Below are 15,021 nucleotides of genomic sequence, written 5' to 3'. Positions count from 1 at the left end.
CCAATGGCAAATGGCTTCATATTGCTCAATAATACCTCAAGAAGCTTTCTGGCCCGTCACAACAATAAAGTCAAAGATGGGATGAGTGACTCTCTCACGTACCGCCGCTCGCACACCGGCATTGAGAACAGTCACGGCTTCAGGAGACCAGCCCAAGACATCCTTGAAGAGGGCAGCGGTGAAGGCCTCCACGCCCTCAACAAAGTTTATACCCATCAATGTGCCGACCTCCTTCAATCTAGCATCTCTAGGCCAACTGCCAATGGGCAGCTTGAATCGCTGTTCGTTGACTCTCATGAACCCTGCCTCCTCAGTCCACTTCTTCATCGATGGTGCCGGGTCCATTGTCCGCCCAATTTTCTCGCATGCCTCCATGAGCCCATCCATCATTTGCACCATGGCATTGTCGGGTTTAAGGCTGCCGTCTTCGGAGTAAAGCGTGTTTGCGGATTCTTGAAACTCGACCCAACCACCAGGCTTCAGGTTGTCGTAAATCTGACGTACGAGGCGCGGCCAGTCTTTAATAGAGCCTGCCATGTAACGACAATGAATGTAGTCGTACTTTTCCGGCTCTGCCCAGTCTAGTTCCACATCGTCGACAAGAAACTTGACGTTTGGGGGCACCCATTGCGGTTGGATAGGGCTGAGGTCGTTGCCGACGATAAGTTCGGCTTCGGGGTGCTCATCTCCGAACTGAATTGGCCAGATTCCTGTCCCGGTACCAATGTCAAGAACTTTGAGGCCATTTGGGTTGATTGGCGCAAGGTAAAGGCGGTCATGCAACAGCCTGTAGAAGACGTGGTGGATCATGTCAAGTCGGTCCTGTTCCTCCTCATCGTTGGGAAAGTTGTAAGCACCGGATTGGTAGCCGTGGTATCGGCGCCCATGTTTCCATTCATAGGCGGAGGTGATGGACGCAAGCGAGGTGCTTTTGCGCGAGTCCGCGTCGTTGCCATAAGACGAGTCGAGGTCTTCCTGATCAACCTCTACCTCCACTTCCGGGGCGGGCCGCCTGGGCTCGGCACCAAGCTCGACATTGATTGGGGAAGAAGCAACAGGAGTTGGAGTGGGTTCCGCCATGTTGGACAATATCGCGTGTCAGGGTCAGCCAGCGTGAGCTGCGCAACTTGAAAGCTGAAAAGAGATTCTGCTGCAATAAATTCGTTACAGAGGACTAATACCTCATGGGGGAAAAGTGGAAGATAATAAACTAAAGAAATAAAATAAAAAGGAATGAGACGCTTTTGATCAAACCCTACTTCACCCTCCATTTTACGGTGGGGCTCGCGGCAGATGGTGTGGTAACCAGGGGCCAGTAAAGCAAGGATCTCCAACTTCGGTTGCAGTCGTAATGGAGCTGGAAAAGCGGACAGGTAGCTTCCTGAAGCCCGAGAAACTGAACAAGAACATGCCATTATCGGACTCGATACCCTTTCCAGCTATATAGGCGATCCCATGCATGGGGTCTGGGACCAAGCAGTACGTATAGAACCAGGTGAATGGGCCCTCCCAGGCAATGGGTACACCGCCGAATATGGGGCAAGAGTTACGCTAGAAGATAAGTGGGTTGCTATGGATAGCATCGCAGATAAAAGGAAATTGACCGCAACTCAAGAAGTACGCAATAGCCCCGCGATTTCGACTCTACTTCTTCAGGGACCAGAGTTGATAATATAAAATTACATCAGTCTTTTGACCAAGACAGGTGCGTGTGGTTTTAGGTCATGTTCTAAAATTTGTGGCGATTTTGTATGCCATGAGGGCTCTGGAAGTTTTACTAGTCATCTGGAATCTACCATTTCTGTTGACGTGGGATTTGTCCTTTGAAACAACTCAAACTGTAGAGCACCAAAGAAGCAAAGAGTTCCAGGCAACGTTGGTAGAAACGAAAACATCATTGGAGATTACTAATCTACAAAACGAATTGTTTCGTAACTAAATATAGAAATTCATCAAAAGTGACTTAATCTGGCTCGCCTTACGCTAAAAATTGCTTGGAGGAGGTGTGTGATTTAGGGTGGTCAAGCGGTCATCCAGTGACTGTCTCATCGCCTGCCGGCGCCGTCTTGTTTACCGTTTCAGACGAGATATCTCCTTGCACAAATTCCAGCAATCTCTTCTTTTCTGCTGCAACAAGTTTGTGCAATGAATATAACGATTCCACAATGCCATAAGAAGACCCTGGTGTCTCACACACCCTCGTCCTCAGATACACCTCCCTATCCTGCTTTCCAACTTCCTGCCAAGACGGATACTGCTGTTCAGCAGCCGTGTGAACAATCAAGTCCTTGGGATCAAAGAAGACGTAGCCACCCAAAGCACCAACGCTAGTGCAGATGGCATCACTTCCCAAATCCCCTTCCACGATGGCCTTGCCGACAATGGGACAACGTGACAACCCGGCTTCTGGCCGGGCTACCATGCCTAACCAATTTTTCGACCCAAGAGAAGCGGTAAAACGGCCTTGAATGATAAGGTAGTCACCGGGGTGGACGTAGGATGGGAGGTATACCGAGGCTTGGGTATCCTTCACCCGCACATGGATTTCAGGCGGTGTCTTGTGCCGAACAGACTTGTCAAATGATGGGTCCAATGGTATTGGTTTGTTGCATTCCAGTCTCCACCTGTACTCGTCGTCATATATTATGCGCCATGCTAGCCAAAACATGCTTCGTTTCTTAAGAAATGATACTTGCTCGTTTGAATCCCCAGTAGCACCGGCAGTACTGTGATTTGGAGATCGCCTCCGGCAGAGTGCATCGGCAACTTCATTTGTCTGAGTGGTCAGGCCCAACGACGGTATAAGTTCCATTCTTGGGTCATAGAATTCAGGCGAGCCGTCATTAAGCTCGAGCTCGGCAAGTTTCCGTAAAACATGAACCGCGAGATCGAACAGTTGTATAGAGTAGTCGGGTCGGATTGGTGCTACTTTCCCCCAGTCGATTAGAGCTGAAAGAGCATAGACCTTATCTCTCGGATCTTTGCAATCGAGGCCGGAAGTCATACTAGCAGCCTGTCCCAATGGCAAGAGCTCGGTATTTTCGTGAGTGGCGACTTCCATATGATTCCTAACGAAATTGTCGCTCCTGAGAATCTGGCTCAGGTGGCTATTGACCTTTGATTTACGCGTGGGTTGAAAAACTTGAACAACAGACTTAAAATCTCCCCACAGCCCGGGGTTGAGGTCACGGGAGGCAATTTGACAGACAACGACGCGAAACCCGTCAAGAGTTTGCATAGGTATAACATCACTGCCACAACAGACACTAATGTTTCTCCCCATGAAGAGCTCCTGCATTATCCAAACGCGGGTGAAGTACCGCCTGTCGATGAAAGCCATATATGCTGCAAGGATGCGTCGTCGGGCTGGTGAATTTAGCCCAAGTGTTCGGTGGATATGTCGTTGTTGAAATATGTTATCAGCAGAATCGTCGACACGCCATTTCTTGCTGCACCGATTAAGTTTTGTCGCATGTTTCCGGAGAAACTCGCATAAGAACGAGCTGTCATCGGCCGACTCGCCAACACAAGCAAGGACGTGGTCGGCGTTTCTGTAGATAGTGCTCATGATTGCCACCTGCTGGCTCTTTTCTGGGATATCATCCTGGTTGATGCAGATGGAATCTATCCAGAAAAATCGGTTGCCACTGAGACCACTCGAATGCGCCTGTGAGAGGGCATTGTAGCAGTTCTTCCCCACTGACACCTTTTTGCCGTTAATAATGACAGACTTGGTAGTGTCCGTGTCGCCCCAAGTGTATGAGATGGCATGGTATGATGGTGTTGATTTGACAGGCCAGATTGCAAGCTCGCAATTTATACTGTCGGTATCGGCCTCAATTTCTCCAATGATTTCGAGGAGTCTGATATCGTTGCTGGGGTCGGACAGGGCCTGGTAATGGAAACCCTCAGATTGCAACATATCTGACATTTCCTATATGAATTGGCAAGTGAGAATTGTACTGAAATCCGAATTTCTTTTTCAGACGCTGATATTATAACCTGAAATGAAATGAAATGAAATATCTTTGATGCTCCAGAGAGATGGATGCTTCCCAAATGACTGCCTCTATATACCTATGTGCCACTCAAAATATGTGCGATGCTACGGCCAGAAGATATAAAAATCTTGACCAGAGCTGTAAGGCTGTGTTGCTAAGCCATCATCCCATGGAAATCTGACATTTTAAAGGCCGACGGCATTTTTCCACCCTTAGCCTCCCAAATTTTGCTGAAAAGGGGGTAAGAAAAGAAAACCCGACGGGGTAGACTGATGTGGCTTGTCAGACTCAGCCTGCAGAACGCAGACTGGGTGGCAAAAGTGACGCATGCAGTGAGCTTTTGTATTAATAGTGCTGCAGGCTTAATCAAATATCGACTTGACGATCGAATACCACCCATTTGGATACCAGTGACGTTCTGGCTATAAGCGACGGCACCCTATTCTGGCAAGTCGCTCTATTTTCGTGCATGTTAATCAGAGATGCTGGAATTACTACGGACTTCATATCACGACGATTCTAGGCTTGTAGGCAGCATTGTGACAACACTAGCAAAGCTTACTATCAAACTAAAAGACATACTTGGATTTTGATCAGCGTATGAAAAAAAGATCCATGAATCTGCTGCGATGTAACTACTAGTTGAAACTCTGAATGCATTCGATTACTGGATTAAATGTAAAGAAAGAGAACCTAACTTTTAATTCTAAAATGAAAGAACCGCAGTAGTTTTGGCAATATGCATTGAGAAGTAATTGAATAACATTAAACAAATTAATAAATCTCTAGATACAGTTCACAGTACCGTTTTATGAGTGCCTCGCGTAAAAGGAGGCTGTAGAATAGCTACAAAGTTGAGGGTAAAAGACAGTTTCATTGAATTAGAAATAAAAACGGAGAATGTCTCTGTAAATAGTGTAAATCTATCTATGACTTTACAGTTTCTAAGAAACTGCCCAAAACAAAGTAATTACAAGCATCATTGAGATCGAGCGTATGTTGTCTTTGTGCTAAACGTCTTCAGGTTTAGCCACACTGGAAAGGGACTATAGGAGAAAGTGATAGAAATTTGTGATATTTAAAGGGATATTCTACCGCGATATTCCAGCACCCGAGATTTTGCAGTAGTCCTAGCCACCTATAAATAAGCAGCGCAAGCTTGAGGGAAACAATGCCTCGTTGGCCAGAAGAATGCACCACCTAAGCTTCTTTTCCAAGTAGAAACTTTGTTTTAGCGAGCCTGGGCTCATCAACGTGTATTTGGAGTTAAAAGACGGTCAAAAATAGTTCTTACATTAGTTATCTTTCGCTCAGTAACTTTGCTTCATGCAAAGGACCCTTGAAAACCGAAGCCCTAATAGACGCAGAGAAGTTATTCATATGTTATAAAGTCTGTAACTAGGATCTGGTTTGTTACGTGCGGCTCTGCCAGACACCTAATAGTCGATGAAATATCCTGAACATCATGTTAATGTTAATGTTGGATTACCTAGCTAGAATACGGGCACGTAGTCAGCAGCAGTTAGCCGCGGCAGCGGAACCCGAAGATTCCACCTCCAGGCTGTCAACAGCAACATCTTCACTGCTGCCGCCAACCTTTCTACTTTCTCTTCTACACGCACACACGCAGACAGAATACAGAACCAGTTCACCGACTTGATTTACTTTGATTTACCACCCATACGGGTGCACTGTGATATCGACAGGTAAGGCAACTGAGTCTTGGCTCTCAAGGAAATTCAAAACTCTGTCCATCAATTGTGGATGCGGAACCATACTCATCGCATGTGATTGTTGACGAGGTCCACCTGGACCCTGGATATAGTACATGATCTACAGCGCTTGGGAAATGAATCTCAGCGGCAGATATTAGCCTGAGATCATATCATGCGTATCTTTCCGGAAAACGATTTCCAAAAGCCTCGAGGGCAGAAAATTGCAACCCTAAACGGTTGACTCAAGAAAGCGAGCCAATTAAGCGAGCCACGTTTATGCACTTCATGCAGTCGACACCAAAGATCGTTTAGACCTCCGTCATTGTACTTGACCGGTACTCCAAGTTTGGAGTAGTCCTAACTGCCCGAGGTTGATTTAGGTGGTCGGCAATCCGGCGAGGACAGGGGCATGTAGGTGATGAACGACGCATACAGCCCAAAGCAGAAAAGCACGACTTCCATCACCCCTCACGTCTACTATTCCTCTTTTTCGTATTATTTCAATTATATTTCCAGCTATGATCATCTTGCTAAAAACTCTGTTCTCGAATCTATATTATAGAGGGACTGACTTTGAAATGAGAGAAGCCTTGCTTCCGGGATGTGGTTTCCAATCGTTTCTACGCAGCCGGGTGGGAGAAGAACATACAGTCTTTTCGAATAAACTGCATGTTAATGTCTGATCTTTCCTTTGAACTGAAACTGGATAGTCGCAATATGTGGCCGCCCCGCGAAGTCTAGCGTGCCGATGCCCAACAGCGGGCTTGTACCATGTCTTATCTAGCTTCCAGAATCACGAATCAAACCAAATGCTTATAAATATAGCTGAGAGATCGACAAGACAGATAATGCGGTCAGCGCTTAATGGTCACACCAACCGATCGCATATGCCTTGAGACAAGCATGGAGCCCAAGGTGGTACGCGGGACGGGACGGTGCGTGTGGGAATGCTGTCCATACCCCGCACCTTGCGACGCCGAGGACGAGGAAATGCATTTGGAACTGCTCATGGGTCTACATGTTATAAGGGAGGCCATAGGCCTATTTTATTCCTCTTTTCTCGGACAAATAAATGCGAAGCGGACAAGGGCGAGCGGGAAACCAACATCACATTCTGTTGCGTCTCACCGCCAAATTTACTGGAAACAATGGCTTCGATACCTATCCATCTGTCTTTCGTGGCCAAATATCCCTCCATTATCTGGGTCATACCAACCATCTTTCTAGTCTACAAAATCCTTACTTTCGGCAGCAGAGAAAAACATCTCCCACCTGGCCCGCCGACAGTCCCCATCCTCGGAAATGCGCATCTTATCCCATCGAAAGGCTTCTACTCTAAGTGGGTTGTATCACTTAAAAACTATCCTGTATACTCACTGACCGGTCTCAGACTCAAAGAATGGGGCGACCAGTACGGCTCAGTCTACTCACTCAAGGTCGGACAGAGTACTATGGTCGTGCTGAACGATAGACGTGCCGTCTATGAGCTTTTGAATCAGAAGGGTGCCTGGTATAATGACAGACCGGTTGATCAACAAATTCTCTTCTCCGCACGAAATGAGAATATAGCATTGATGCACGAGAGCCCTAAGTGGAGGGCCGAACGGAAAATCGCGGCCTCGTATTTCGCGCCAAAGAAGTTGGACTCTGATTTGAAATTAGTACAGGAAGCTGAGTATGCTCGAGCACAGTGGAGAAGAAGTGTTTGGAGTTCATGGGTGCTAATGTGACGCAGAATTGCCCGATTAATGTCTGATTTGCTGGAAAACCCTGAAGACTTCCGGCAGAGTGTGAAGCGTACAACTGCCTCAGTTGCGAGCATCACGATATACGGCCATCTAGCACCGGACTGGGGGAGCTTCTGGGCATATGTACGTTACGGTTGCTTGAAATCGATTGACTTAACTAATATTATCAGGCTGTCTACGTAACTATGGATGCTGTATAGCCACCCGTCCTGCGCCTCGACTCTCAGCCAGAAACTAATCTTTGCTTAGATATCGAAAGCTATTGAACCAGGAACCTACCTACCGGTAGACCAGTTTCCGATTCTCAAACTCATCCCTGATCGCTGGACTGAATCAAGGCAACGCGGCAAGAAATTCTACCACATCATGACTAATATATGGAACGAAGCTCGCGACCGCGTAGAGAAGCGCCGTAACAGCGGCGATAAGCGCGAGTCTCTCCTCGACAAGCTCCTAGACGGGGATATCAAATGCGACGTGCCACTCTCCTACACGGAGCTGAACAACTTTCTGGGGGGACTCCACATGGGCGCTTCCGACACGACGGCGACGGCGACACTAACAACAATACTCTTCCTCGCAAAGCATCCTGAATTCCAAGAAAAGGCACGAGTGGAACTGGACCGTGTGTGTGGTAGTGAGAGGATTCCCAAGTGGGCTGATTTTCAAGATTTGCCGTATATAAACTGCATCGTCAAAGAGGGATTACGGATTAGACCCATGTGAGCATCTTATCCCACGTTGCCTTGATCTCATACTTATCACAACCCCACCCAGCATTCCTGCAGGCATCCCCCACAGTGCCAGGCAGGACCACTGGTACGACGGCATGCTCATCCCGGCGGGCAGCACCATCTTCATCCCCACGTACGCCCTCAACCACAGCAGCAACTCGGCCCCAGACCCCTCTGTGTATAATCCAGACCACTACATTTCTCAAGCGAGCAAGCTGGCACCAGAGCTTGCCGCTGCCCCGAGATACAGTGAGCGCGACCACTACTCATACGGCGCTGGACGACGCATTTGTGTGGGCTTGCACTTGGCTGAGAGGACGCAGTGGCGCATCGTAGCGCAAATGCTGTGGGCATTCAAGATTGAGCCAGGTGTGGGGGCAGACGGGAAGGCGATAGATTTGGATACGAGTTACGCGGCATACGACGAAGGATTCCTGCATTCACCGAAGGACTACAAGGTGCGGTTCGTGCCGAGGAGTGAGAGGCATGCCGAGGTTGTGAGAAAGGAGTTTGAAGGAATTGGTGAGTTTCTGCGGCGGTGGGAGTAGGTTGAAGGCAAGGGGCATTACGCATGGCTCTACACGACGGGGAAGATTCACAGAATGCCCTGTTTGTAGGTGTTGGATTACGTGACCAGAATACGGGCAGGCGGTTAGCAGCAGCGGAGCCCAGAGATTACGTCTCCAGGCTGCTGACAACAGCTATATCTACGATACCGCTGCTGCTGCTACCAACCTCCTACTTTCTCTTCTACATACCGATTCACAGCTCCCGAATATACCATATTCTTCAGCGAGCCCTTGAAACGTACGGGTATTCTTGTGATACCAACAATAGGGCTATATTGCGTGGCAAGAGCTAGTGGCAGACTACCATAGCTTGCAAGCAACAACGCATCGGCCCTGACGTTGCTCAGGGACGGCCGAGGCAGTCTCGTAGAAAAAGCACATATATCCTCTTGAATTAGACTTCGTGGCACACATCATCCATAGTTATCCCATCGACAGCAGGTAGGTTAGGGCCAAGCAAGTATCTAGGGTAGTGGTCCCCAGGAAGAAGTAACTCTCCTCGGCACTGAATAACCAACCAATTAGACGCATACCCGTGCAATGTCAAGCCTACAATATAGCAGAAAATCTTCGTCTCGATGCTTCCCAATGAGAGAGAAGCCAGGGGATCTCGTCTCTGCGGGCAAGATTGAGTGGTTCGCCATTTTGGTGCGCGGCAGTCAGCAGGCCAAGGGCCCACCCCATACAGTGATGATAATTACGATTACTGTGCCGACTGCTAGTATCTGCTGCCGCAAATGCCGTGTGAGTCCATCAAATCCCCGCACGGTACAGCTCTAAATCAGGCAACCACACCAGAACTGTGCCGCACCCCCCCTCTGCCCGCCGCCTTTTGGAGGCCGCTTGCGCCTTCTTCTAACTCCCTCCGTCTGTCGTCGCCGCTGGCACCTCATTAAACCGACTCCCAGTTTGTTCGGCGACACAGATGTTTCGCCTTTTTGCACATTCCTCTGTCCTATCCGTTTGCTCGGGCGTCGGTGTAAGCACGACTCCATCCCCCAACCAGACCTCGACATGTCTCGTTCACGGGCCCAGGGCCTCAATCTGAACGAGCGACCCAGAAAGCTACGCAAACAATCTCATAACGGCCCCCTCTTCTCCACGGCTCCCGCACCCCTGGCCCCAGATGGGTTTGCCTCACTCCCGCCTTGTTGGCCGCCTGCTGATGACTCTTTCGTGGACACCCACTTCTACCGTGGGCCGGCCATCTATGGGGAGACTGCCTGGTCCCAATCCCAGAGACTTGATCAGATAGACCACGCATTTGCCAAAACTCTGCCCACCGGCGACCAATCAGGCCTTGGCTTCTTTCAGCCTGCCTCATCCGACGCACCTCCTCCGGCGTTGAGTACCGTGAGCAGTGTCACCTACTCCTCGCCCTCCATCGTCTCACAGCCCTCTTCTGCTGGCTCCGGGGTGTCCCCGACTCAGACTGAGTTCCCGTACGAATGGCCAACCCCTTCCCAATGTCCACCTCCGACCCAAAAACAGCCTGTCGGTCACCCGCAGAGCCGACTCATCTGCCTGGGACCCCGATGTAACGAAGTTTTTGACGAGGAAAGTGAACTGAACTCTCACATGAAGGCGATCCATAAACACACTTGCAACTGGGCAGACTGTGACAAACCAAGCTTTCTCACCAAGGACGGCCTCACTTGGCATGTCAAGTTGGAGCATCTGCTCATCTGCCCAGCGCCGGGGTGCACTGAAAGCTCGTTCCAAACCAAGAGCATACTCGAAAGCCACGTCAGATGCGCGCACCCAGACGTCGCCAATGACGGCAAGGATAAAGTTAAGGGGCATGGGGCAGCGACTAAGTCCACTGGGCAGGCCATACTTGCCACGAGCCCCTCCCAAGCAGCCAAGACAGGGGCGCCATCGGCACAAAAAGACGCCATGGAGGATCGGGCCATCAGACATATACTTTCCGTTGCAGTGTCCAAGAAGAAGTGCCGAGAACAGCTGAGAAACGTCGTCGAGAAGAAGTTTAGAAAGCAAAATGGTAGGTTCCCCGGAGTTTTCCGAGGACTACACGAAGCTCAACCACCTGACTCTCCCAGGACCAACCCCTCGCGCAGCGGACAGTCCCAGCGACTTCTCCCGGGCCAGATCTTCCCGATTAATTGAGAATGCAAGCTTTCCCCTCGTATGGGAGCATGGGGTCCTGCCATTCCTCGCCGAGTTCATTCCGAAATGGTGCGGGCCGAAATATGTCGTCACTGTCACCCGTGGCAAGGCGCCAGGCTCACGGCGAGTCTGTATCATGACCAGTAATCAGCCTTCGCGCGCCCGTCGTGTCATCATCGCAGCACACGTACGGGACTTGCTACCCGAGAGCCATCGAACCTCCGTCGGCTTCGCTTTTGCCACTGGCGCTGTTGATCGTCTGGTATGGGCAAGAGGACTAAGTAAAGAGATGCCAGATGATGTCTGCCTGCCAAGAAACCCTTACTACTTCAAAGACCCGTGTATGGGCGATAGCATTGGCATTGAAGGAAACAAGGACTTCGAGGAAAGCACCTCGACTCTGGGCCCATGCTTAACCATCGGCGGTGGCAGCTACTGGCTTGCCAACTTTCACCCTTTCGTTGAGGCATACCAGCACCTCCCGTCAGTTAGCGTGCAACACCCTTCTCCTAGTGACCGGTCAAGGTGCATTGATGAACGTCATGATACTATGCCTGAAGGGCCAAGAAATTTCTTGCTAGGAAGCCTGACCGCGACATCGGGCATTGACCTGAAGACGACCCGCATATCTCACGACCCCTACTGGGAGGATTGCGACAAGGAACCACCCCTGATCGTCACCGACTGGATCCTCATTGCTTCCAAGACGCACCAGGCAAACATTATCCGCCGATTCCCGTCAGAAACCATGCCTCTGCTGAAAGAAGTTCCGGTCAAGACGACAAGCGCGGTCATTCCAGGTGCACCAGTAGTCTCGACCGGCCGCACATCAGGCCAGCAACGCGGACAGGTCTGCGAAATACCAGCCTATGTAAGTGCCGAAGAAAACGGCACGGGCAAGGCAACACGCGAGTGGTTCATTGAAGAGCCATACCCGTACGACGATGAGGAGGAATGGATACGTGGGGGCATGGGTGTGGAGGGCGACAGTGGCGCCGCTATCGTCGACGCGGACACCAACGCCCTAGTTGGCCAGCTCTGGGGCCGAAACAAATACTTCGGCTCCGGTCCCCGTGTGACATTCTTCACTCCAATAGGCGACCTCTTTGACGACATCCAAGAGAGATGCGACCAGCAGACTCGCCCTCAGCTCCCACAGTACCGTGATGAGTCGGATTGCTACCCGGTATATCCCAGTTGTCGGCAGTGTTACGACTTACGTACCTACCTCGACAGCAGGCGCAGCTCTCGCGAATCGCTGCGTTCGATGATCGGACACAACGAGAGTGACCATGGGGACTTGACCTCAGTTGGGGGAACGTCAGAATTGGCGACACCGAAGGATCATGTGTTCTGGTCCCGTCACTCTGGCGTCGAAGAAGTCGGATCATCCTTCACTAGTGGCATGTCGCCCTCGGCCATCCACCCCTTCTCCTTTACCTCGCAGCCCGTTACGCCTGGCATCGTGGACATCAAAAGCCCTTATGCCCTGACCCTCAGCACCGAGGACCTCTACGATGACGAGGCATCTCCTCATGCGACGGGGGCTGCAACGGGCAAGCGGGCGGCCGCGGTCCCGCTCACCCGGAGTTCATGTCAGAATGCCAAGAGGCAAAGGTTGCATTAATGGTAGCATTTTTTTCGGTCCGTGATGTTGGAATATCATCCTGGGAACCCGCCCCTTGCCATCTTCTTCGCTCTCTGATCGCGGCGGTTGTGGTTCGCCCGTGAGCCCTTGCTAGCCTCCTTTCTCCTCCGTGCGGCCTCTGTTTCCTTCTCTCCCGTCGGGCCCGCCACGTTTCCGCCTCCCCTTCCTCCACCACCTCTGCCTCGTCCACGGCCGCCGCGACCGCCGCCGCCTCTGCCGCCTCTGGACGAGGAACTGCCGCCGTCGGGGTCAGATCCCTCGGTACCCGATCCAGCCGGACTGGCTCTCCATGCCGTTGAGAGAAGCTCTGCCTGAGTACCGGTGAAGGCTGCGGAGCCGCTGTACTTGGCCTCGAGCCGTCGCTTCTGGCCAGGGTTCCTCGAGAGCATCACTGCCCAGCCTTCAATCGCCTCGTCCGTCATACCCGTCTCCTCCCTCAACTTGCCTCTCGGCTGTCCTCTCCTTGTCGCGGCTTGTCGGTCAAATACACTTGGATCTGCCTGGAACGCCTTGTACAGCGTCTCCTCGTTGGCATCCCTCTGTCCGTCCGCCTCCTCGTTGGCAGTCTTGTCGACGGTGCCGCCAACGTCGTCGGCATCGTAGGTGTCGTCGCGCTCATCATCATCCGAGTCGAAAGCCGCGAGTGCAGACAGAATAGCCGCCTTATTCGGCGCGGTGGATCTGTCCTTGAGTACATCGTCGGCCGTCTTCTCGGGGGCCTTCTTTCCAAAATGAAGTTTGGAAACGTCTAGTTCTAGTCTATCGAGTTCATCATCATCAAAAACGTTATGGCGTTGCGGTAGCTGCGGCGGCGTTGGTCTGGGTTCGAGCTGGCTCTTCCTCCTCTCCAACACGGGAGACCTGTTTTGTATTGTTAGCCTTTGAATGATTACATGATTTTGATAAAATAAAGACGTACAGCTGCGCAGTACGATCTGCCTGGGCGAGGTGCGGAGGCAGCGAGTCCTCGAGCAGATGCGCCGTAACAACCTCGGTGTTGTCGCCGTACTCGTCGAACAACTTTGAAATGAAGCCCGATCCCAAGTCGGGGAACAGATCCTGGATGAGCGAGATCTGGCTCTGGCGGTGCATGTGCAACTCCGCCTGGGCCTCCCCCTCCTCCGCGATGTCCTTGCCCTTGTCGACCTTCCTCTTGACGAGCCTCTTGGGCCGCATCATGCCGCCGCCCGGTTTGCGGAAACCCTCGAGAGCCGAGATGCGCGACCTGAGCGCCGTCGATGCCGCGCCCTTGTCCTCGGCCCTTTTCAGAAGCTGCTTCAGCACGGGCGTGACGGTGACCAGCTCCGCGACGAGCGAGTCGTTGGCGTTCAGCGGCCCGGCCTTGTGCGTCTCGGCCGCGGACTTCAGCGAGAAGAGGACGTCGGCCAGCATGCCGAAGCGGGGCGGTTCGCCCTCGGTGAGGCCGATGAGGCAGAGGTAGATCGTCGTGACGAGGACCTTGCGGAGGGGCGGGTTGGTGATTTTGAAGGCCGTGACCAGGCCGTCGAGGAAGTCCGAGCCGGCGAGGAAGAATGCCGACGCGTGGGGGGAGGCGTGGAGGAGGTGGTTCAGGTGGGCTAGGCGGGCCTCCAGGGCTTTAAGGTCCGCCTTGAGCCCGGCCTCGAGAGATCTCGTCAGGGACTTTTTGAACCCCGTCAGGGGTTGTTCCAGAGACGAGTAGTGGGCCTGGAAGGCCTTTGAGAGCGTCGCCGGCGCATTCTTGCGGTAGAGCTTGCTGAAGGCGCCGAGGAAGGATGGCGTTGTGAGAGGCACTGGGGGCGCTGTTGAGGTGTTGGTCAGGAGGCGGGATGCGAGGGTGAATGTGGTTCGGAGGAGCGCCTTGGCGTGATGAGATGAACCCAGCACGGGTGAGGGCCCTGCGTCGGCGACTTCGGTCACAAAGGTTGAGAGGAACGCCGAGAGGGAGTCGTCGTCTTTTGCGACGAGTTTTGTGAGTTGCAAGTCTGAGAGTGCGAGGTAGGCCTGCGAGAGCGTCGTCCAGGCCTCGAGGAGTGATTCCCAGTCTTTGGGTGTGAGCTTGGCCCGCCATGATGCCGACGGGAACGGGGCGAGTGGCGGGAGGGAGCTCGCCATTTCGAGCTTCGTGGATTTGGCAGGTGAGCTGGACGTTGGATTATCGCGGGCTACGGGAAAATGTGAGAGGGCTCTGCGGGAGAGCTTGTCATGAAATCACTACTGCGCATCTGGGGGCGGGGTCGTATTAGTCCACACGGCGAAGTAGCTTAATGAGATGTCGTTCTCGCCGGATGATTCATTTGACGTCGGTCCCAGGCGGCAAACGCAGTGAGCTTCGGCGGAGCTCATTGCGCAAGTGGGCTGGCGCAAGTGGGGGTTCCGCTTTCACCGGGCCAGGCAAAAGAGCGCAAAGGTAAGCTGGAGAGGTACGTACCGTCAGCGGCACGTTTCTCCCCTCCTGTCGCTAATCCCGATAAGGCTTAGCTCGTTCCTGTCGGTAAAG

At 52.0% G+C, this 15,021-nt stretch overlaps 5 protein-coding genes across 5 annotated transcripts; 2 read left to right on the top strand and 3 right to left on the bottom strand.

Annotated features, from left to right (window-relative positions):
* Positions 1-36: 36 nt before the first annotated feature.
* EsH8_VI_000878 (class I SAM-dependent methyltransferase) lies at positions 37-1,080 on the bottom strand (the record flags this gene model as incomplete). The annotated part of the gene is made up of 1 exon (XM_083272131.1): positions 37-1,080. One exon carries the CDS (start codon positions 1,078-1,080, stop codon positions 37-39), a length of 1,044 nt encoding a protein of 347 aa, XP_083127305.1.
* A 949-nt stretch (positions 1,081-2,029) lies between these two features.
* Positions 2,030-3,931, bottom strand: EsH8_VI_000877 (HET domain-containing protein; the record flags this gene model as incomplete). The annotated part of the gene is made up of 1 exon (XM_083272130.1): positions 2,030-3,931. The coding sequence occupies one exon, from the start codon at positions 3,929-3,931 to the stop codon at positions 2,030-2,032; it is 1,902 nt and encodes a 633-aa protein (XP_083127304.1).
* Positions 3,932-6,619: 2,688 nt separating this feature from the next.
* EsH8_VI_000876 (uncharacterized protein) lies at positions 6,620-8,746 on the top strand (the record flags this gene model as incomplete). Its single annotated transcript, XM_083272129.1, has 5 exons — positions 6,620-6,651; positions 7,107-7,391; positions 7,452-7,587; positions 7,714-8,186; positions 8,242-8,746. 5 exons carry the CDS (start codon positions 6,620-6,622, stop codon positions 8,744-8,746), a joined length of 1,431 nt encoding a protein of 476 aa, XP_083127303.1.
* Positions 8,747-9,781: 1,035 nt separating this feature from the next.
* EsH8_VI_000875 (uncharacterized protein) lies at positions 9,782-12,521 on the top strand (the record flags this gene model as incomplete). The annotated part of the gene is made up of 2 exons (XM_083272128.1): positions 9,782-10,769; positions 10,828-12,521. The coding sequence occupies 2 exons, from the start codon at positions 9,782-9,784 to the stop codon at positions 12,519-12,521; spliced, it is 2,682 nt and encodes an 893-aa protein (XP_083127302.1).
* Positions 12,522-12,556: 35 nt separating this feature from the next.
* Positions 12,557-14,636, bottom strand: EsH8_VI_000874 (ASCC2 family CUE domain-containing protein; the record flags this gene model as incomplete). The annotated part of the gene is made up of 2 exons (XM_083272127.1): positions 12,557-13,403; positions 13,462-14,636. The coding sequence occupies 2 exons, from the start codon at positions 14,634-14,636 to the stop codon at positions 12,557-12,559; spliced, it is 2,022 nt and encodes a 673-aa protein (XP_083127301.1).
* Between the last annotated feature and the right edge of the window lie 385 nt (positions 14,637-15,021).

Source organism: Colletotrichum jinshuiense, chromosome 6 (genome assembly GCF_051148585.1).
Source record: "Colletotrichum jinshuiense chromosome 6, complete sequence".
In the NCBI taxonomy this organism is placed as follows: domain Eukaryota; kingdom Fungi; phylum Ascomycota; class Sordariomycetes; order Glomerellales; family Glomerellaceae; genus Colletotrichum; species Colletotrichum jinshuiense.
The sequence above is the reverse complement of the archived record's forward strand: the minus strand, read 5'-3'. Positions and strand labels throughout refer to the sequence as shown.